The sequence below is a fragment of the Trichosurus vulpecula genome, chromosome 2 (assembly GCF_011100635.1).
Source record: "Trichosurus vulpecula isolate mTriVul1 chromosome 2, mTriVul1.pri, whole genome shotgun sequence".
NCBI classification, from domain to species: Eukaryota; Metazoa; Chordata; class Mammalia; order Diprotodontia; family Phalangeridae; genus Trichosurus; species Trichosurus vulpecula.
Window position 1 is genome coordinate 377,034,755 of NC_050574.1, and position 23,737 is coordinate 377,058,491.

The 23,737-nt window shown below is 36.8% G+C and overlaps 1 protein-coding gene across 1 annotated transcript in view; it reads left to right on the forward strand.

The window, feature by feature from the left end:
- Positions 1–23,737, forward strand: part of ABCG1 (ATP binding cassette subfamily G member 1) — a 107,546-nt gene that overhangs the window by 38,736 nt on the left and 45,073 nt on the right. Inside the window, exons 3-6 of the mRNA XM_036746118.1 lie at positions 5,701–5,818; positions 13,271–13,403; positions 17,331–17,381; positions 23,380–23,525. Coding sequence (XP_036602013.1) covers positions 5,701–5,818; positions 13,271–13,403; positions 17,331–17,381; positions 23,380–23,525 — 448 coding nt within the window. The remainder of the gene's footprint in view (positions 1–5,700; positions 5,819–13,270; positions 13,404–17,330; positions 17,382–23,379; positions 23,526–23,737) is intronic.

Below are 23,737 nucleotides of genomic sequence, written 5' to 3' on the forward strand. Positions count from 1 at the left end.
TGATTTTCCCCTTTACCCTCTGAGGATGGACTTTGTTTTGCTGATGACGAATTCCTCCTCGAATATATCCTCCTTAATTCCCCATTCCCTTTCTCACTTACTAGTTGGGTTTAATATATTTCTACATCATTCTATTGTGTGTATATAGTCAACTCTCCTTTGTGCAGTTCTCATGAAGAGGAAGTTCATGTTTAGCCCATTCCCCAACCTCTTTCTGAATGTTTATATAGTCTTCTTTTCATGTCTGTGATTAAGTGAAGTAAATTCAACCCCCTTTCTCACCCTTTGTTTTCTAATGTATTCTTTTTCTCCTTTCTCATTTCTTTATTCTCTTTAAATAATTAAAATATAACTAAACTGTTCCCAGGCCCTCTCTATGACCTTTTAAAACAAGGTTCTGAGGAGAGCCTTGTTTCTTTTTCTCCCTACTATGTTATAAACATTTCATCATCATAAATTCCCAGTTACTCAAATGGATTTTACTTTTCTATCTTTCCTGTGTTCGCATTTCAAAGTATCCATTCAGTTCTTCAACAAGACTATTTAGAAGTACTCTATTTTATTAAAGGTCCATTCTCCCTCCCTTCCATTTCCCTCTCTCCCTCCCCCTCCTCTCCCCTGAGATTATGCTCAAGTTTTTCTGGGTAAGTTTTTCTTGGTTGTAAACCTTTATCTTTTGGCTACTGGAATATCATATTTCAAGTTATCCTTTCCTTTATGGCTGTCAAATCTTGTCTGATCTTGACTGTGGATCTTTGCTACTTAAACTCTTTCTTTCTAACTTATGGTAGTCATTTGGGGGATGGGGTCCCTTAAAGGTCCAGACTTTGGCTATGATGTTCCTGGGAGTTTTCAATTTGGTATTTCTTTCAGGAGGCTACCAGTAGGATCTTTTCTTTTTTCACTTTGCTTTCAGGGCAGTTTAAAATTTTATTTTTTAATTTATTTTTTATTTTGAGCTTAAATACCCTACCCCAAGAACATTTTCATGTATATTGCAAAACACAAAAAACACTTTATATATGAGATCATAAATCTCTATTTCATGCTACTTCTTCAAAAGTATATAACAAATCCTGCATTACTTTCAAATCTGTCCACTTCTCTGTGCTTTCCTATGAACATTTCTCTGTTCTCTTCTGTGCATAAAAAAATGTGTTTCAGTGACCCTCTTATTTGTGTTATTATTACTACTCTTACATGCCCCTCAATCTTGTCCCAATTAAAAATGGAGGGGGCAAAATCCTTGTAACAAATAAGCATAATCAAGCAAATGATCATGTGGGTTAACCAATCTGCTTATGAACTTTCCTTCTGGAGTCACTGAATCTGATTAACCCTGTATACAGAGATTTGAATCCTGACTAGTATCCTACCAATAAGAAAGTAGGGAACTAACTCATAGTTCCATTATTATGTTACATTTTTTTTTAAATGCAATTTATTTATTTAACATATTTGGTTTTCAGCATTGATTTTCACAACAGTTTGAATTACAAATTTTCTCCCCATTTCTACCCTCCCCCCCACTCCAAGATGGCTTATATTCTGGTTGCCCTGTTCCCCAGTCAGCTCTCCCCTCTATCACCCCCCTCCCCTCTCATCCCCTTTTCCCTTCCTTTCTTGTAGGGCAAGATAAATTTCTACGCCCTATTGCCTGTGTATCTTATTTTTTAGTTGCATACAAAAACTTTTTTTGTTTTTGAACATCTGATTTTAAAACTTTGAGTTTCAAATTCTCTTCCCTCTTCCCTTCCCACCCACCCTCCCTAAGAAGTTGAGCAATTCAACCTAGGCCACACATGTATTATTATGTATAACCCTTCCACAATACTCATGTTGTGAAAGGCTAACTACATTTTGCTCCTTCCCAACCCATCCCGCTTTATTGAATTTTCTCCCTTGACCCTGTCCCCTTTCCAAAGTGTTTGTTTTGATTACCTCCACCCCCATCTGCCCTCCCCTCCATCATCCCCCCGCCTTTTATTATTTTTTTTTTATCTTCTGCCCTCTTCTTTCCTGTGGGGTAAGATACCCAACTGAGTATGTATGGTATTCCCCCTCAGGCCAAATCTGATGAGAGCAAGGTTCACTCATTCCCCCCTCACCTGCCCTCTCCCCTCCTCCCATAGAACTGCTTCCTCTTGCCACCTTTATGCGAGATAATCCACCCCATTCTATCTCTCCCTATCTCCCTCTCTCAGTATGTTACTCTCTCATCCCTTAATTTCATTTTATTTCTTTTAGACATCTTCCCTTCATCTTCAACTCACCCTGTGTCTGCTCTCTCTCTTTTACATATATATATATATATATATATATATATATATATATATATATATATATATAAACACACACACATATATATACACATACATACACATACATACATATACACATAGATATATACATACACATTCACTTATATATATACATAAACATATATATATATATATATATATATATATATATATATATATATATATATATATGCATATTCCCTTCAACTACCCTAATACTGAGGTCTCATGAATCATACTCATCATCTTTCCATGTAGGAATGTAAACAAAACAGTTCAACTTTAGTAAGTCCCTTGCAATTTCTGTTTCTTGATTACCTTTTCATGCTTCTCTTGATTCTTGTGTTTGAAAGTCAAATTTTCTATTCAGCTCTGGTCTTTTCACTGAGAAAGCTTGAAAGTCCTCTATTTTATTGAAACTCCATATTTTGCCTTGGAACATGATACTCAGTTTTGCTGGGTAGGTGATTCTAGGTTTTAATCCTAGCTCCATTGACCTCCGGAATATTGCATTCCAAGCCCTTCGATCTCTTAATGTAGAAGCTGCCAGATCTTGGGTTATTCTGATTGGGTTTCCACAATACTCAAATTGTTTCTTTCTGGCTGCTTGCAGTATTTTCTCCTTGATCTGGGAGCTCTGGAATTTGGCAACAATATTCCTAGGAGATTTCTTTTTGGGATCTATTTGAGGAGGCGATCGATAGATTCTTTCAATTTCTATTTTGCCCTGTGGCTCTAGAATATCAGGGGAGTTCTCCTTCATAATTTCCTGAAAGATGGCATCTAGGCTCTTTTTTTGATCATGGCTTTCAGGTAGTCCAATAATTTTTAAATTATCTCTCCTGGATCTATTTTCCAGGTCAGTGGTTTTTCCAAGGAGATATTTCACATTGTCTTCCATTTTTTCATTCCTCTGGTTCTGTTTTATAATATCCTGATTTCTCATAAAGTCACTAGCTTCCACTTGCTCCAATCTAATTTTTAAAGTAGTATTTTCTTCAGTGGTCTTTTGGACCTCCTTTTCCATTTGGCTAATTCTGCCTTTCAAGGCATTCTTCTCCTCATTGGCTTTTTGGAGCTCTTTTGCCATTTGAGTTAGTCTGTTTTTTAAGGTGTTGTTTTCTTCAGTGTATTTTTCAGTATTTTTTTGGGTCTCCTTTAGCAAGTCATTGACTTGTTTTTCATGGTTTTCTCGCATCCTTCTCATTTCTCTTCCCAATTTTTCCTCTACTTCTCTAACTTGCTTTTCCAAATCCTTTTTGAGTTCTTCTATGGCCTGGGGCCAGTTCATGTTTTTCTTGGAGGCTTTGGTTGTAGGCTCTATGACTTTGTTGTCTTCTTTAGGCTGTATGTTTTGGTCTTCTTTGTCACCAAAGAAAGAATCCAAAGTCTGAGACTGAATCTGGGTGCGTTTTCGCTGCCTGGCCATATTCGCAACCAACTAACTTGACCCTTGATTTTTTCAGTGGGGTATGACTGCTTGTAGACTAACGAGTTCTATGTTCTACGTTTGGGGGGGAGGTGCCAGCTCTGTCAGAGCCGCACTCCTCCTTCCCCAAGGACCCCCAGTCCAGACTGGACTTAGATCTTCAGCAGGCTGTTGCACTCCTGCTCTGATCCGCCACTTAATTCCTCCCACCAGGTGGGCCTGGAGCTGGAAGTAACAACAGCTGTAGCTGCCCCACCTCCGCTGCTCCCGGGGCTGGAAGCCGAGCCGCGAACTCCTTCCACTCCCACAGCTTTTCCCACTAACCTTCTCTGCAGTCTTTGGTGTTTGTGGGTCGAGGGGTCTGGTAACTGCCGCAGCTCAAATATTCAGGGCGCTAGGGCCCCCTCCGCCCGGCTTCTGGTCTGGATCGTCCAAGCCGCTCAGGCTGGGCTCTGCTCCACTTCGTTCCCAGCTCCCAGCTCCGTGTGGAATAGACCCCACCCAGAGACCATCCAGGCTGTCCTGGGCTGGAGCCCTGCTTCTCTCTGCTGTTCTGTGGATTCTGCCGTTCTAGAATTGGTTCAGAGCCAATTTTATAGGTTTTTGGAGGGACTCGGGTACGGAGCTCACTCTAGTCCGTGCTTACCAGCTGCCATCTTAGCTCCGCCCCCCCATTATGTTACATTTTAATAAGTAGGGATTTGGTCTTAGTTCTTAGCAGTTCATAGTGATTTTATATTCTCTCTTTCTTATACTTTTTCCTATCTCTAAGTCTTAATGCTAACAGGTCTTTGTTCCCCCAGGTAGCACTTAGTCTCAGTAATGAGTCAGTATTACAGTAGTTCTTTGTCTTTTGTTTCCATACCTTATAGCATCTCTTAAAGAAGACCTTAGGGACTTCTGTTCAAAATAGGATTGTGCCTGAAAAAATTGTGGAATGTAAAGAAATGGCTGTGAAATACAACTAAGGACTTCTTTCTAGAATATGTAAAAACAACAGGAGGTTAAAGATCCTGAGGGAAGATGTTCAGCTTTCTAATTAGAAGAGATAGGGGTTCTAATACTAGAACTAATATTTTTTAGTGATGTGGCCTTGATCACATTATTTAACCCCTGTCACCTTCAGTTCCCTCATTTGTAAAATGGGAATAATATAATACTTGTAATACTTCCCTTACAAGATTGTTGTGAGGAATGCTCTTTGAAAACCTTAAATCGCTATACAAATATGTGTTATTATTATGGTTATCTTAATTTTTTCTTTCTTTTTTTGTTATTTTGGCTTTGGAACACACACAAAAAAGGGAGAAATTGTTGGGAGAGTTTGTCACTATATAACTTGAAATAGAATATTTTTGAGTTTCCCAAAATCTACATGTTTCTTTTATGACCTTTTGGATGGACCTCATTATACATGGGGGTTAAATATAATATTGTGAATCTTGGATATTTAAATATACTTTATGATGTGATATTGTACTCTGTAAGGACTCTGAACCTAAAAGTTTTGCCTTTAAATTCTGTGGCTTTCATTTTAACCTTTAAACAATTTTTTTCAGATTTTTATTTAACAAAATCAATACAGTCCTAGATGATATGATCCTCTTTATCCCGTCCTTCCAATAATTCCTCTGAGATAGTTTTGGGTTGAAATTTCATTTAAACACAAGAGGAATTTTCTGTTGGATCATGATAAATTCCTTAAAAATGAAGGGTTTTAGAGGCACTTGTATACCACTGAAAGAAATAATAAATAGTTTTTAAGAAATCACAGAGTCCATATTGTTGCTAAAACCATGGTACCAGGTGGCATGGGAAATATTGATTTTATGCCAGGAGTTAATTATTGGATTAATGTAATCTCATATGGTGTATGTCAATTTTGCTCTCTGTGTGTGTTTGCACTTATGGGAGTTTAAAGTAAGTATATATTATGTCTTAGATAATAAAATATTGGTGTACTTTTCTCAGGATACAAGACTCTTTTGAAAGGAATTTCAGGGAAATTCAGCAGTGGAGAACTTGTCGCAATCATGGGTCCTTCTGGAGCTGGAAAATCAACACTCATGAACATCCTGGCAGGATACAGGTGATTAAAAAGGAAAATAAGAATACAAGGGCTTTAACCAGTCCATTGCAATTGCACACTTATTGCCTTTAAGTGTTAAATGAAACAGATATTGATTGAACCACCTGCTCTTTTAGGTGGTATAGGAGACACAGAGAACTAAACCTGACTTTAGGGAGCTTACACTTGAGTTAAGGAAACAGGACCTGTATGAATGAAAAATCAAATAATGATAATAAGAGATAAGTATGTGGTAAAATGTTAAGTGCCTGTAAGTGCCCTGAGTTCTGGGGAAGGTGATTTCATTGTGGACTGAGAAGGTTTCAAGGAGGAATGTGGTAGAGGAGAAAGAACACTGGTTTTCACATCACGTCATTAGTACAGATCCTGTCTCTGATATTTATCTGTTGTGGGCAGTTATCTTGCCTATAAAATGAAGAGGTTGGACAAGATGATCTCTAAGGTCCCTTCTAATCCTAGAACCTATGATCCAGTAAGGAAGAAGGACTTCACCTGACCTTAGCCTTGGAAGAATGAGTAAAATTTACAATAAGGGGTTGGGGTCAATTTTGAAGATGAGAGTTACCAATGAGAACAAAAGTAAAGAAACATTGAAGGACAAGACATGTTAGGGGCTGCTAGGTAATGCAATGGCCCTGAAAGTCAGGAAAACCTGAGTTCATATTTGGCCTTCAACACTTACTAGCCCTGAGATTCTGGGCAAGTAATTTAACCTTTGTTTGCTTCAGTTTCCTTAACTATAAAATCAGGAGAACAATAGCATCTATATCCCAAAGTTGTTGTGAGGATCAAATAAGATAATATTTATAAAGCACTTAGCACAGTGGCTGGCTTATTTAACCACTTAATAAATGCTTATTTTTTCCCTCCCTCCTTCTTTTCCTCCCTCCCTTCTTTCCTTCCTTCCTTCTTTCCCTCCCTCCCTCCTTCCCTTCTTCCCTCCCTCCCTCCCTCCTTCCTTCCTTCCTTCTCTCCCTCCCTCCTTCTTTCCTTCCTTCCTCTCCCCAAATCAGTAGATGGTATACTTTGTTTGAAACTGATGATTTGTGTAGCTTTGATTTGTAACTTTTAAAAAATCAGATCATATTAAGCATTTTGTATATCTTTAAGAACTCCATCAGTGTTAGCCAGTATTAATTGTAGTTATGTAGAATTAAAGAAATCAAAATTACCGGTATTTTTCCAAATGGAAAGCTGGCTTCAGAAGTATTGAATTATATCATCTTATACCAAGTTTTCAGTTAAGTATGGTAATTATCACAAGGGTAGCTAGGCAGTGCAATAGCTAGAATGTTGGGCCTGGAGTCAGGAAGACTTGTCTTCCTGAGTTGAAATAGGGTCTCAAATATCACTTAACCCTGCTTGCCTCAGTTTCTCATCTGTACAATCAGTTGGAGAAGAAAATGGCAAACCACTTTGCCAAGAAAACCCAAAATAGGGTCATTATGAGTCAGACACGACTGAAAAATGACTCAACAATTATCATGGGGTCAATTTGTTAACACTATAACAAAAGATAAATAATTGGGATGAGATGTGTTGAACAAAATTAAAATGTAACATATTTACTTTCTCTTGACAACTTTGACCCAGGATTTAAAAATAACAATAACAACAACAAAGAAAACCCTCGCTATTCTATACTAAAATTTGAAAATAAAGAAAAGACTTCTGGTTAGTATAAGTATATTTAAGGATAAAAGGAAGCCATGCTGTGCCACACACTCCAGGAACTATCTGTAAGTTACCCCAGGAATACCGGTGTTTAAGAAAATGAGGAGAAATGGTAGTAAACTTGTCTAGCTAATTCACAGTTGCACAAAAAAAACAGACAGATGAAAAAGACAGACAGAGACATGTAAAGAGGTCTCATTAGGAGAGCTAGGTCAAGCAAGAATAAATATAGAGCCAGAGAAAAGACTTTGGAAGTCAGAACAGGCAGGGAGAGCTCCCCAAAATGGACCTGAAGCCCACCAGCACTTTGAGCAAGAAGATTTGAAAGCCATGAGCTCCAGTATTCAATGAACTGAACTGTCAGAAAGAAGTAGAGACAGAATCAGCCTGCATGAATCACAGCCTGGCAGTGCCCATCGATGCAGTTCTAAGAGCACTAGGAACTACAGCAGAAGTTAGGTCCTAATTAGTATGTGCAAAAGCAAGAGGGCTGTGCAGGAAGCCAGACACCAGTGTCTGCTTTGTCCAACATCTTAATGGAGTCTGTCAGGACCCCACCATGGAACTAGTTCCTGATTAGTTATTATACTAGAAGATAAAGTCCAGCCTAGGCCAGAATCCTCAATGGGCCAACAAAAGATAAAATATGGGGATTGTGGTAGGATTTAATACCTAATAGCAATCTTATCTGAATCAGTAGCAGTGGCAGCAGCATCTAGACCAGGGGTGGGGAACCTACAGCCTTGAGGCCACATGTGGCCCTCTAGGTCCTCAAGTGCTGCCCTTTAACTAAATCCAAGCTTCACAGAACAAATCCTTTTATTAAGGGGATTTGTTCTAGATTCTAGACTAAAAAGGAGACTTAAACAATAAGGCCTGTCTGTCTGATCCAAGAGGGAACTGGCCCAAGCACAATTTCCTAAACCAATAATTGAGGCAGAAAATATGAATAAATAAAAGAAAAAATTTGTTGGGGTCCTTACCCCCCCCCCCAACTGCCAGGTCTTTGTCCAGCAAAGGCCTGATCTCACGGACAATGAGTGAGGCGGGAGACAAGATGGTGAATAACTCCAGTTTATTCAGGTTAGCAGCAAACTTTTATATCTTTGGTTACGTAGGCACTAGGGCTGCCCTGATTCCTCCTACTCTCCTCCTCTCCTTTTCCCGGGCTCTCCCAAGATTCCCTTGTGATCAGGCAAATCCAGACAGAGAACCAGAAGTGCCATATGGTCAGGCAAATCCAGACAAAGAACCGGAAGTGCATTTGGTCACAAAGGCAAGACCCTTCCTCCTGACTCCATCTTGTTCCACCCTTACCTCAGAGCCCTGAGTTTACCTCAGCAGGCCCTGGGCGCGGAGGTCCAGCAAGGGCAGGGGTCAGCTCTAACTCGCCCCGTTACAAAAATTGAACACAATAAAGAAATACTATGGGTTGAGAAAGTAAAAAGTTAAGCCCAGAAAAAGAGGATAACCCCAAAACAGATATACAAGCAATACCTCAGTAGGAAAAAAATTTTTGACACAAGGACCAGACTCAGGATCATGCAAGACTTGGCAGAAAATATAATAAATAAGAAAAAATTTTGAATATGATATTCCAAAAGTCAAAAGATGTGATGAGCTTCCCAATAAGAATTATTTACCCTTCAAAAGTGAATATAATCATACAGGGGAAAAGATGAATCTTTAATACAATATCAGGATTTTAAGCATTCCTAATGAAAAGACATGAGATTTATTTTTAAAAAATTGAAATGCAAACAGAAAACTCAGGAAGAATCTGTGATCACTATGGAAGGGGTTCAGTGATCATGAAATGATTACATTCTATTTGGAGAAGAGATAAGTGTCCTTTCAGAATCCTAATATCTTGAAGGATCAGAGAAAGAGTTAGGACAAGATGAGGGTAATTTTTTTTCTCGAGAAGATTTTAATAGAAGAAATAACATGGAGTGCTGAAAGGAATATACAAGAGAAGAAATGAGGAAGAAGTGGGAGAAACATAATTCATAAATGGTTTACACAAGAAAGAACATATAAACGTGGAGGAGTAAGCATCTCATTACCTCACTTCTGAAAAAGATCAAGGAGGGTTGAAGACATGCAGATGGAATTTGGCATTGAAATATATTCATCTTAGCAAAGGTACAGGTAGGGACAAGAGAGGGGAGTGGGTTACAAGAGGAAGAGTTGGAAGACAATAGTCACAAACTAAGCGTACTTCATTGTCTGAGGGCTTATCATAAAGGATGATTAAAGGGTACAAAAAAAGTATGATAACCATAAATTAGGGTATGGCTTTTGGGAAAAAAAAGTAGAAGTGGAAAAGTAGGAAGTCTGCTTCAATTATAGATTGATAATAGTGATCAAATTTTTCACCACCACACCCCCCTACCCCCTTTTCTTTCTGGTAAAGAGCAGGGAAAGATGGAAAGAGGAAAAATTATCTCCCAAAAAGGATGAAGGTAGCAGGATGGATTAGAAAGCATAAAGCTACATACAGAGTTAAAAGAATGGCCAATGCAGAACTTTTTATCTGTCAGATGAATTTTTCAAAAAGTAAAAGTGACAACCGAGGTCTCAGACAAGGTAACCGTAAAGACAGATGAGCAAGGAAACTGTACTATTTTTAAAGGTTCTATAGATCATGGAATAATATGAAAATTTAGTACATATACAACAATTGGCATGGTATCTAAGTACATGAAGGAAAAGTTAATTGAATTATAGAGGGAAATAGAGAGTAATACTGTAGCTAATGGGGACCTTAATATGCCCCTTTCATACTTATACAAATTTAACAAAAAAGATAAATAAGAAAAAAATTAAATATCTGAATAGAATGTTAGTAAAGTTAGATATGATTAACCTCCTGATTACTGAATAGCAACAGACAGAAATATACATATTCACAGCTACAGATGGCACCATCACAAAAATCAACCATGTGCAGGACATTAGAAACTCCATAAACAAATTTTAAAAAGCCGATATATTTAACATTTCCTTTGCTGACTTTAATATAATAAAATGTATAATCAATAGATAGTCACTAAAGAAAGGATTCGAACAATTGGAGACTAAATAGTTTAGTGTGAAATAATTGATAGGTTTAAACATGAAACATAATGAAACAGTAGATGATTTAATTAAAGAAAATAACACAGTGAAACAGCCTACCAATGGTTTTGGAATGTAGCCAAAGCAATCCTTAGGGAAAAATCATTTTTCTAAATGCTCCCATCAAATGAAGAGAATACACGCCAATGAATTTGGCATATAAGTTAAAGAAAATAGAAAAACAACAAATCAAAAACCCAAACAAAATACAAAAAAAGAAATTTTGAAAATAAAATTGAAGGACTATTGAATTGAATAAAAAAATAGCTAGTTAAAAACCTAATAAGATAGACAAACAGCTACTCTGATGATAAAGGAAAAATCAAATATGGAAATGCAGAAGTCACAACTATTGAAGAAGAAATAAGGAATTTTAGAAATATTGTGCTCAAATTATTAGAAATTATTGTGCCAAATATATACCAAGAAAACTGGAAACCTAAAGTAAATAGATGAACATTTGCAAAAATATAGACTATTCAAGTTAACAATAAGAAAGAAATGTTTAATAATGTCATTCAGAAAAAAAATAAGTTAAGCCATAAAGGATCTCACAAGGAAAAAAAATCCCCAGTTATCAGATAGATTTACAACTAAATTCTATCAGTCAGAGAAAAAAAAATCCAATATTACATAAAATTATTTGCAAAATAGGAAAAGAAGATATCTTACTAACCTCCCATGAGTCAAATGTGGTGCATACTGATACCAAACCAGAGGAAAAAAACTACACACCAATATTCCTAATGAACATCAATAAAGGAATATTGAATAAATTATTACTGACTAGATTGCACCAATATATTAAAATATTATACTATATGCCAAGATTGGAGTTATGCCAAAAATTAACACTTTTTTTTAATTAGGAAAACTGTAAATATCATGTATATGTATATATATATATATATATATCAAAGCAAGAATCACATGGTTATATCAATAGATATAAAAAACCCTATGAGAAAATGTATCTTCTTATGTTTAAAAACATTAGCAAGCAGAAGAATAAACATAGAATCCCCTAATGTTGTCAGTAGTACTGTATCTATCCAAAATGAACAACTGGCATTGTGTATAATGGAGAAATTCTAGAGGCTTAGAAAGCAAAGATGTTCATTGGCGTCATTATTATTTGATTTAATGCTAGAATAAGCTAAATATAGCAACGAGATAAGAAAAAGAATTGAGGGAATAAGCTTAGAGTCCAGGGGTGGGGAACTTATAGCTTTGAGGCCACATGTGGCCCTCTAGGTCCTCAAGTGCTGCCCTTTGACTGAATCCAAACTTCACAGAATAAACCCCTTAATAAAAGGATTTATTCTGTAAAACTTGGACTCAGTCAAAAAGCCTATACCCAAGGACATAACTGGCCACATGTGGCCTTGAGGCCTCAGGTTCCCTACCCCTGGCAGACAAAGAGGAAAAAAATGTTTTTTCACATGACATGACGATTTACTTAGGTAACCCTCAAGTCAGCTAAAAAAATAATTGAAAATGGCAATAAGGATAAAAAATGAGAATAGTCAGGATTGGAGGGGCTGTTAAAAGACAGACACATTAATGCCTTATTGATAGAGCTGTGAATTCATAGAACCTTTCCAGAAAGCAATTCAGAATTATGAAAAGTAACTAAAAAGTCCATGTACTTTGGACTAGAGATCCTATTGCTAGGCATACACCTCAAGAAAGTGTTCTCAAAAGTATAGGCTCCATATGCACCAAAATGTTTATAGCAGCACTTTTTTCATGGTATCAAAGAATTGGAAACAAAGTAAATACACATTACTGAGAAATGGCTCAATAAATTGTGATGAATGTATTGAAATATTTGTAAAAAAAATAAAGAGCATGTAAAGATTTATATAAACTGATACAAATAGAGCTAGGAAAACAATATGCATAGCAACTGCAACAACGTAAAGCGAAAGAATAATTACCACAACATGATAAAAATACTGTGTCTTCTTTTCCCACTAAATAAATCCATTAAACAGATGTTTGTGCATGCCTTTAAGTGATACTAAATAGTAAATTGCAAGTTTCCTTAGTTTGAAACATAGAAGCAACTACTTCATTCTTTTTTTTTTAAGCTATCAATGCACCAGTGAATCTCATGCCATTTTTTGCTTTCGAAGTTGGGCCCGAGTTAAGTCCAGTATCTTCACATGCTGGCTCGGACTTGCTGCTCCTGAGAAGTCTTTGGATCAAACTTTTGGCATGAACACAGAGTCATGCATTTCAATCATTCTCAGAAAGTATTAGAAAAATCAGAGGGTATCTATTTTGTCCTCTTGGGGTTTAAAGGCATGCCCATACATCTGTTTAATGTATTTATTTGGTGGGAAAAGAAGGGTTCATTATGACTGACTATATTTTATAGCGAGCCATATGCTTGATTTCACTTTGCTATTCATTTTCCTGATCTACTAATATGGAAGATTATTGAGTTGTGTCAGTTGTCATTTAAAACTATTCAGTTTCCTTTATATGACAAAGCTAGCAAAAAAAAAAAAAAAGAAAACTAACAAAAAAAGCTAGACGGATCCTCTCACCTTACCTTGTTTCTCCAGTGTTAGGTGACAAAAAGAAAAAAGGAAGAGTATTAATCACTTTAGATTTTTGACTGACTGGTTTCTCTCCTTGTTGCCATTTTAGAGAGACAGGGATGAAAGGGTCAGTTCTCATCAATGGACTGCCTCGGGACCTCCGCTGTTTCCGTAAGGTATCATGTTATATTATGCAAGATGATATGCTGCTTCCTCATATTACCGTGCAAGAGGCCATGATGGTAAGATTTCTCAGCTCTGGAATTCTTCTCCTGGTGTTCTTACTGTTGTTTTTTTAATTGTCATCATCAGAAAATATTTATCAAGAATACAACAGTATATGCTTGGATACCAAGAAATATAGTCTAGTCATATAGTCCAACCCTCTCCTTTTATAAATGAGGACACAGGCACAGAGTTAAAAAGCAAGTTGCCCAAAGTCACATAGCTAGTGAGAAAGATGGAACTTGAACCCAGGTCTTCTGATTCCTGGGTCCAGTGCTTTTTTGATTCTGGCCCTTATCTTCTGAGATATTTAGGAATTCTCCATATGAAATCTGTCCCACATCATATCCATACATATTAATTGACAGTGACCATTTAAAAGTGTCTATGACATATGGAGAGGGGAAGACAAGAGTACCGATACAATATAAATTATAGTGGCTATTTACTGAGACGATGGGACTATAGCACTAAAATATTTACTATGCCTTATAACGTGGATTTATATTATTCCCTGGATTAACACAGCAACATTCAATAGCAAACTGAGCTTTCCGTTCATTTTAAGATAATTCCTATGCTATTCTTAACTTTCGGTGTAGGATGCTAACACTGTAATTTGTGTTACTGCATGCTAGAAGAATGAGTCCCTAGATATCCCTTTCAGTCTTCCCTTCTTCCTACCCAAACCTGCTTGCCCATTTTCTTCATCTGTTTATGCTAACTTCCTACCAACTTTTACTTTTCAGACAACATTGAAAAAAGCTGGCTCCCCAGTCACTTGTTCCTGTTTAAGCTTGGCAATTCTCATTTATTTTTATTCGATTCTTCCATGAAAGGATCTAAGACTTAGGGAGAGTTTTTTTTTAATTCCTTATAATCTCTTAGGTCACAGAGATTTCAGGATATTGTCTGTATTTCCTGAATAACCACTGCCTCTGAGTGGATAAGTTCTTTTAAAGCACACAGATATTTAGGTTACAACCTAAGCATACATGTATGCATGGCCAAAATGGAACTCATTATCTTTCCCCCAAACTTTCCCCTAACATTTCAACTTCAAATAACATCATATGATTTCCTATTCATATTCTAAGACTGAATGTGCTAAAATTGACAGCAATGTGAATTATTGCATCGAGTTCACATGACTCTTGCGAAGTGCATCAACCTTTGCATCACAAATGATGGAAATAATATTGTAGATGTTATTTGTTAATATTCCAATTACATAAAATGTTGTTGAAAATTTCAGTCATTTCATTTCTTGAAAATATGCATTTTTGCCTATGTGTCTAGACTTTAGGAACACCCTGTATACATACATACATACATACATACACACACACACACACACACACACGCATACAATACAAACTAGGAGATACTAAAAGATCCTACCTAGTTCATTAAAGTAACAGAATTTATTCCAAGTTTTTCTGATATATGTTCTTCCTCATAGCATATAGAGCTATTCTTCAAGGAATTTTCTCATTTCACTCGATTATAAATGTGAAGTTTGTGTTCTAAATCACTACAACTAGTAGTCTGCACTGTCAGAAGGTTCATTTGATCCTAAAGTAAATCAATGGGAACTTGGGCATATAGCTCTCAGGTGAAATACCAAAAAGGAGTAGTAGCCATTATGAATTTTACAATCCATTCCATTAAATACTTATGTACTTTGGGCAAAACTTTGCTGCCAAGCACAGAAAATACAAAGAATAAATGAAAGCATAATCTCTTCTCTTAAGGAGTTAGGAAGATATGCCATTTGAACAAAGAAATAGAAGAGAAGAGTACTAATAACTAGAGGGAAACAGTGAAATGATTCCTTTTTCCATTGTACCTATGGCCCAGGTCCCTAGTGGGTTCATATTATTATATACATGCATTATAATATCATAGATTGGCTATGTGACTTAAAATGTAGACAATTTTTAATTAGTCTTTCAGAGCTACAGTTCTTGATTGAATCAAATACATGTTGAAGTTTCTGGGAGTCAAAAAGCTTTCAGTTTGATTCCCAGTTTGATTCAGTTTATTTGCATTGGTTAGGATCTTTTATATTCATTTGAAATTGAAATCTTCCCTTAAAATAATCTTACCTTTCACATTGACATGTTTTGTTCTCCAAAGACTTTTACCTACATCTCATTTAATCATAGCAAATGAGTAAACTGAGGTTCACTCAAAGAGGTTAGTCAGTCAGTAGGCATTTATTGAGGACTTACTATGTGCCAGGCATTGTGGTAAGTACTGGAGATACAAAAAGAGGCAAAAGACAGTCCTTGCCCTCGAGGAGCTCACAGTCTGATTGGGGAGACAGCAAGCAAACAAATATGTATAAACAAGCTATATACAGGATAAATGGGAAATGATTTTAAAAGGGAAGGCAGTAGAATTAGGAGAAGTTGAGAAAGACAACCTGTAGAAGATGGGATTTTAGTTGGAACTTGAGGGAATTCACAGAAGCTGGGGGTTAGAGATAAGGAGGAAGAGCATTCCAGGTGTGGAGGATAGCCAGTAAAAATACCCAGAGCTGAAAAATGGAGAGTCTTCTTCATAGAAAGGCAAGGAGGCCATTGTCACTGGATCAAAGTGTATATGACAGAAGTAAGGTGTAAGAAGACTAGAAAGGTGAGGGTGGGGGACGTGTAAGAGATTATGGAGGACTTTAAACACCAAACAGTATTTTGTATTTGATCCTGTAGGCTATAGAGAGCCACTGAAGTTTACTGAGAAGGGGAGTGACATGGTCAGAGCTGAATTTTAAGAAAATCACTTAGGCAGCTGAATGTATTGGAGTGGAGAGAGACTTGAAGCAGGAAGACCTATCAGAAGGCTAATTTAATGGCCCAGGCATAAGGTGTCCTGCACCAGAGTGGTGTCAGTGTCAGAGGAAAGAAGGGGTTGTATGGGAGAGCTCTTAGGAAGGCAAAATTCATTGACCTTGGCAATAGATTGGATATAGGGAATGAGAGATAATAGGAGTCAAAGATAATATCCAGGTTGTTAGTCTGAGGACCTAGAAGGATTGTGTTGCCCTATACAGTAATAGAGAAGTTAGGAAAGGGAAGGGTTTTTGGAAAAGATAATGAGTTCAGTTTTGGACATTTAAATTTAAGATATCTATTGGACATCCAATTGGAGATGCCTAAAAGGCAATTGGAGTTTTGAGGTTGTAAGTCAGCAGAGAGATTACGGAAGGACAGATAGATTTGAGAATCATAAGGATAGACGTGGTAATTAAACCCATGAGAGCTGATGAGATCACCAAGTTCAGAAGGGAGAAAAGAAGAAGCCCCAGGGAGAACCTGAGGGACCCGTATAGTTGGCATGATCTGGAGGAGGATCCAGCAAAGGAGACAGAGAAGCAGTGGTCAGACAGGTAGGAGGAAAACCAGGAGAGAAGAGAGTTTCAAGGAGGAGAGTCAAAGACTGCAGAGAGGTCAAGAGAATGAAGATTAAGGAAAAAGTTAAATAACTTGCCAGGGTCACACAAGAGAGTGGCAGAGCTGGGACCAGAACTCAGGTTCCCCATATGCTGATACATCCTTGGGTATACAAATATTATATTTAAATTTTCTATTTTCCTTTTACCTCACTGAAAAATTAAGATAATTTAAATAAGATGTCTGGAAACCTGTTATTCCTATTCTATAACAAACTGTGTACTCTAATAAGGAAATAGGCACATTAGATAAGTATCTAGATGAAACAAGCAAATCCTTGAAGTTTTCTTTTCCCCTTCTCAATCATTCAATTGCAACAAAAGCAGTTGAGTAGTTTTAACTAGGGGCACAAGTTGTTGCCCTTTAAATCCTGTGTAAGCCTTGCATGGGACCTCTTGTTTGCTTTGGTTTCCTTATTTAGAGTTTGGTTCTTCCAGCTACAACTTCCTTTTAGATAACCTTCTCATGGTTGCTTTTGTTCTGTTTCAGGTTTCTGCTCATCTAAAACTTCAAGAGAAAGATGAAGGCCGAAAGGAAATGGTATGTGTAAGTCTTAGAAATGAATCTTATTAACATTTTAAACCAAATTAGGCCTTTTGTTAGTATAGTTAATACCTTGCTGTTGCTTAGTACTCATAGATACTTAGGCCCAAAGAAGACAGAACAATATCTGGAGAGTATTATGGCTTCTTATGACCCAGTATCTATAACACAAAAGCAACAAAGACGTAGTAGGAAATGATATCTGCTTCTCAGTTCAAAGGGTCCATAAATATCAAACTCAACATAAATAGTACGTCTGTTATGAATTTTAGCTTTCAAACTAACTGCACATCCATATTAATATGTATTTTAAAAAAAGACTAACCACCAAGGCCAGTAAACACTTTTTTTCAAATGCCCTATTACCTTCCTTCTTCTCATGGTTCTTCCTAAACAAAGCTGGAGCCTTACATGATATCCAATAGTTTTTTGGAACTATCAGAAGCTAAATTTTAGTTTCAGGAATGAGGTCTACTCATCTCTTATCTTCCCAGAGACTTGTTTCATGTGAACGGCTGGAATTGGTGGGGAGGGCAAGACAGGGAATAATGTTCCAGTTCAATTACCTTTCTCCTAACTTTGAGGGGAGCTTTCAATTTTTTTTTATTTCCTGCAGGTACTCTGATGAATGTACTTAGTCAATATTATGCTACATGCATCCAGCAATTTGGGGTTTTCCAAAGATTGAATTCCCAAAGACTGTGTTCACACAGACAATATAATCCTTGGAGTTAATTTCTAAGAGGATCATTTTGTCTCTGGAGTATTGTCCCCACCTGGAGTTTATCCAGAATCATGTACAAAATAAAGCTTTAGATATAGTTTGTGCTGAAATATGGGTAACAGATTCTTCAGGCCTCACACAGGCATTCAGATACTGGATACTAGGTATAGGGAAGCTTTTATTTCATTTCACAGAAAATATGTAAGATGCTATGAAGTCACAGAAGTCAGTAAATAAATACAGAAACACAACGCACATTAGCTTCTCCCAAAAGGAAACCGAACTTGGGATTGATGTCAGGGCAATCCTCTGTGATTCTAGTGAGTGCTAAAAACCTCCCCAAAGCTCAGTGGTTTAGAATCAGTTGGCCCCCAAAGGTAAACATACAGTGGCATCTACTGAAGGAGCAAACTCCTCCTTAGTCTTGCTCTATACAAAAACCTCATTGACTTGACTTTCCATTTGCCTTGGGCACTGTTCTAAGCACTTTACAATTTTTTTTATTTAATTTTCACATGAACCCTGTGAGGTAGGTGCTATTGTTTTCCCCATTTTTCTATTGAAGAAACTGAGGCTGACACCACCTGTCATGCTGTAGCAGCAGGGCAAGCAAATCCATAGACTTTCAACAGAGCTCAATTCTGCACCCTCTCCCTGCCCCAGTACCTCCCAGATGAAAATGACAACTTTCTTGTGAATTGAATTTTATTTTTTCCAATTACATGTAAGATAGTTTTCAACATTCATTTTTTATAAGATTTTGAGTTTTCAAATTTTTACTCCTTCTGTCCCTTCCATCCCTCCTCCCCAAGACAGCAACAAACAATCTGATGTAGGTTATACATGTGCAATCAGGTAAACATATTTCCACATTAGTCATGTTGTGAAAGAAGAAACAAAAGGAAAAAAAGACATACATATATATAACACAGTGAAAATAGCATGCTTTAATCTGCATTCAGACTCAATAGTTCTTTCTCTGGATGTGAATAGCTTTTTCTATCATGACTCTTTTGGAATGGCAAATGACAAAGCTCAGAATCAAGGAGCAAGATGGTGATGAGGAGTCATAATGCTCTGTGCTTCGATTGAGTTCAGCCAGAGAACTAAGGCAAAACACCTGTATGAAGTGGTGTAGCACTCTTTTAAGCCTGAGGAGTAGAACCCAATATCTGGCATGGGCCAGTTCTATCCTCCCATAAATCAGTGCAGGGGCAGAGACAAACTGGTGAATCATGAATTGCCCATTATAGAAGGAGCTTGAGATAGCTTTGAGATCCCAGGGAAACTTCCAAAAGGGAAGGAGTCAGAAAGTGAGGAATATGGGAAAATAATGAAAAATGACTCTAATTCTCAAAGATGTCAGGGGAAACAAAACTCAATTAAAAACCTTAAGAATAATCAGATAAAAATCAACATGGAAGGTATTAACACAAACAAAGATGGCCTACGGAAGAAGGAATATTTCAGGCATCTATGAATAAGTATTGCAAAACAAACAAACAAAAATGAATCAAAACCTTGTGAGGCATAGAATCCCTGTGGTTTCTGAAGAGAGCATAGAACATAGCAAATGTTCCTGAATGGCATAGAAGAGAAATAAGAATTTTAAAGCAGAATTTGTTGTCTGCACTGCAGTAATATTTGACAAAATAGAAAGAAAAAGAATCTATCGTGGCAAATTTCACCAAAGAAGCAAGATAGTTCAGTGGAATTGCAAATGTGCTGAAGTGAAGGCCAATCTGAAAGAAGAAAAACAAAAAGCAGTAACATTAAGGAAAGCATGATCTCCGTGTTGATCTGCTCTCTACTTTCAATCTGTAACTCTGCTAGGGTTCAACTCCATGTTGAGTATCCAAAGTGGTCCCCTTCCTCCCCCACGGTTTTCCAGCTTTCTTTTATATGTTGTCTTCCCTCATTAGATTGTTAGTTACTGGAGGGCAGGTACAGTTTTTCTGTTTCTTATTTGTATCCCCAGTGCTTAGCACTGTGCCGGGCTCATAATAGGTGCTTAATAAATGTACATTGTTTTGCATTTCTTTGTATTATCTCGAAGACAGGATGTGTAGAATTAAGGATTTTAGGTCTCCCAGAAGGATACAAGTTAACAATAATGAAAGAAAACTGCCCAGAACTTCTGAACACAGAAAGCAAAGTGCCAATCAAAAAATCCATCACCTCCAAAAAAAAAGACACAAAGTGGTTACATTTAACAACTCCACTGACAAACAACATATTTTACAAGCAACAGGAGAAAGACCTTCAAAAATAAAGGAAGGAAATTTGAAAAACAAAAGATTATTCTGCACTTACTAGAAACCACAGAAGAAAATGGAATAATTGTTCCACAATTACAAAGGAGCTGAAGATGTAATACAAAGTGACCTACCCTGCAAGTTGGAACATAAGCACTAATGAAAAAAGATGGACATTCAATTAAAAAATGAGACATTTGAAACATTTCTAGAAAGCAAAGGTTAATAGCAGATTCTTTTGAAGCATTTTTGATCGTCATCTAAAATATTCCTTTAATGTCTTTTAATTCATATTAATGGACAGAAAAGTCACCTTAGTGGGATGCAAGTATATTATTTTGGAATATCCTGAGATTCCTTAATCTCCCAACTAAGCTGGGTGTTTTATGAAGAGTGGTACAAAGATTTTAAGAGTTCTCAGTGTTGGAACAGGAGTGATTCTTGTGATTCTTGCAAAAAACAAATATAACCTTATTTCTGCAGAAAATGTTTCCTTTGCAGTGCCTGTAATCTGGGGCTAGCCCAAGTTTAATGAAACAAAAACAACCAAGACCCCAGAAATATGGAAAATATGCAAATGACCTGACTCTTGGTTTTCTGATTTGTAAAATGAAGGTTTTAGACCAGATGATTTCTAAAATTCCCTCTAACTCTGAATGAGTGGATCACCCATCTTCAAAATGGTATGCTAATTCTTGACTAGGAGATGGAAGGCTAAAGTCCATTTAAGGAGTAAAAAGGAGCTATAGAAATAGAATATAGATAGACTCTGGCTCCAGTTTACAATGATCCCAAAGATCAACATAATTCAATAACACTTCTGCACTAGACTGGTCCTTTATACCTGTGGGTTTTCTCACCTTGAGAAGAGATGAAGTTGTATGGAAAAAAAAATGGAGGGAAGGGGGTCAAGAGAAGAGGTAGATATTTGTGAAGGTTTCTCCCTCTCTCAGAAATTGAAATTGTAATTAGGTATCTCTGAGGGTTTGGAAGTTTGGTGGAAGTAGATGAAGTGAACTGCTCTTAACTGGCCCTGTGTTTTTGAATGTGGTTATAGCTGGCCCTGTTCAGGCATTTCTCTTATCTCACTGTGCAGGACCTTCTCTTTAGCAACCAATTTGATCTACCCCTAATTACTTTGTATATAGTTTACATTTCCTATTTTGTGTACTTTCTCCCTCTGCTCCTCAATATAATGGACAAGGTCTGTTTGTTTTTGTGTTTGTATCCTTATCACCTAGCAGTATGTATCACATAGTAGGTGCTTGGTAAATGTTTCTTGAATGAATATAGAACAAATTAAATATCTCATTAATTATTTGAGAATTTAGTATGGATAGGAAGTTGATACTGAAACCAGAAAGATCTGAATTCAAGTCTTACCTCTGTCACATACTGGCATTGTGATCCCAGATAAGTTATTTAATTTTTCAGGGTTCTAATCTAGACAACTCTCTAAGATTAAAAGTTGCAGAGAAAGCATTGATCTATATTGGTAGAAGGAGATTCTTATGCCAGTGAAACCACAGTGGGGAATCTGTGGCCTTGAGGCCACATGTGGCCCTCTAGATCCTCAAGTGCATCTCCCCTTTGACTGAATCCAAACTTAACAGAACAAAATTTGTGACTGCAAGGCTACAGGTTCCCCACCCCTACCCTATCCTATACTACTAATTAGGGCTTTCTCTTTGTAAATGTTTTATAATTGATATTAAATAATTTCAATGTTTCCATAAATGCTGTTCTTATTCTCTCAGATGTACAATATACATTCATGTCTCAGGGAGGTAGAAATTTTAAATAAGGAATCATCCCATCCCTCATGAATATAATGAAACTAATTAGATACAAACACAAATTGCTATAATATAACAGTTATTAAGATGAATCTTAATGAAGAGAATTTAATTATTTAATTCATCTAAAAGTAATAAATTCGGGAAAGAGAAAGTGTAAAAGAAGAGACTTTTGTTAATATCTTCACAGGAAAAAGGATTTGGCTTGTTTGCATTCCTTTTCCTATTTTCTTCTATTAGTGAGATGTGGCTTAGAAATATCTTCTGCATTCCATTGCTGAAGCAACATTTTGTGCCAACCATGAAAAATTAAGAAACCCCAAATGGTAGTATTCTTTCTTGAAGTTCTTTATTTTTTGATTAACCCATCTCCTGGTTAAAATAAAGCAATTGAACTCTAACAGTAATACCTGGAGTGCTTGACTGCAAGAGCCTACATTAATTGGGACAATGACAAACTATTATATACTATCAGACTCTCTTGTGCCTTAAGGTTACATATTGCAGCTTACCTAGATGTGATCCTGTTGTAGATGAAAATGAGAGGTGACAGGTCTTTCTGTAAATTCCATTTCAATTCAATTCAGCAAGCATGCATTAAGTGTCAGGCACCCAACTAAATACTGGCTATACAAAAACAGGACAGTTGTGTCATTAAGGATCTCACATTCTGTTGGAGGAAACTATTTATCTTTAGGTATATACAAAGCAATTTCCAGGGGAAGGACAGTTCTAATATGAAGGGCAGTTTGTTAACAACAAAACAGGGGATCCAGAGATGACAGCAGGAGGGTAGGGAAAAGTAAGATGGGCATATTCGTTTTATGGGCCTGAAATGTACGACTATTAAGGGAGTAGGGAGTGGTGTTTTAAAATAGTATTGGCTTATTTTTTATTTTTGTTAACGAATATGAATAGTTCTTTGTATGAGTAATCAAATTATAGGCACTGATCTGAATCAAGAAATGTGCATAATTCACAAATGTGCATCAATGTTGATGGGAAGAATGTGCAGATTCTGTAGCAGTTTTCAGGAGCTTTACATACTTTATTATAACAGGATTGAATGGATTAAAAGAAAGTTAACTTGGAGGTTTGGCAATAGAGAAGGCTATGTGGTCCTTGTGTATAAAATGACTTGAGTAGGTTAATCATGCTTCCTACCTATTATAGTTGGAATGTGGTAACTTAGCCCTCATATTACTCAATTACTCTCCTAGGTGAAGGAGATACTGACAGCTTTGGGCCTGTTGTCCTGCGCTAACATAAGAACAGGAAGTCTGTCTGGGGGCCAGAGAAAGCGTCTTGCCATTGCCTTGGAATTGGTGAACAATCCGCCTGTCATGTTCTTTGACGAACCTACCAGGTAAGTTAGAAAAATCTGTTGCCACTGAGATGTTTCTTTATGAAAGACAGCAAAGATACCACTAAAGTTAAACAATTATCGATTCATTTTGCTATATTACATTAAGATTTCTATGAATTTGCCCCAGTCATTATTATTATTATTATTATTCAAAGTACTCCTTGTATTGGTCTTTTGTAAATTGATTATAAGGGAAGGGTACAAATATCTCA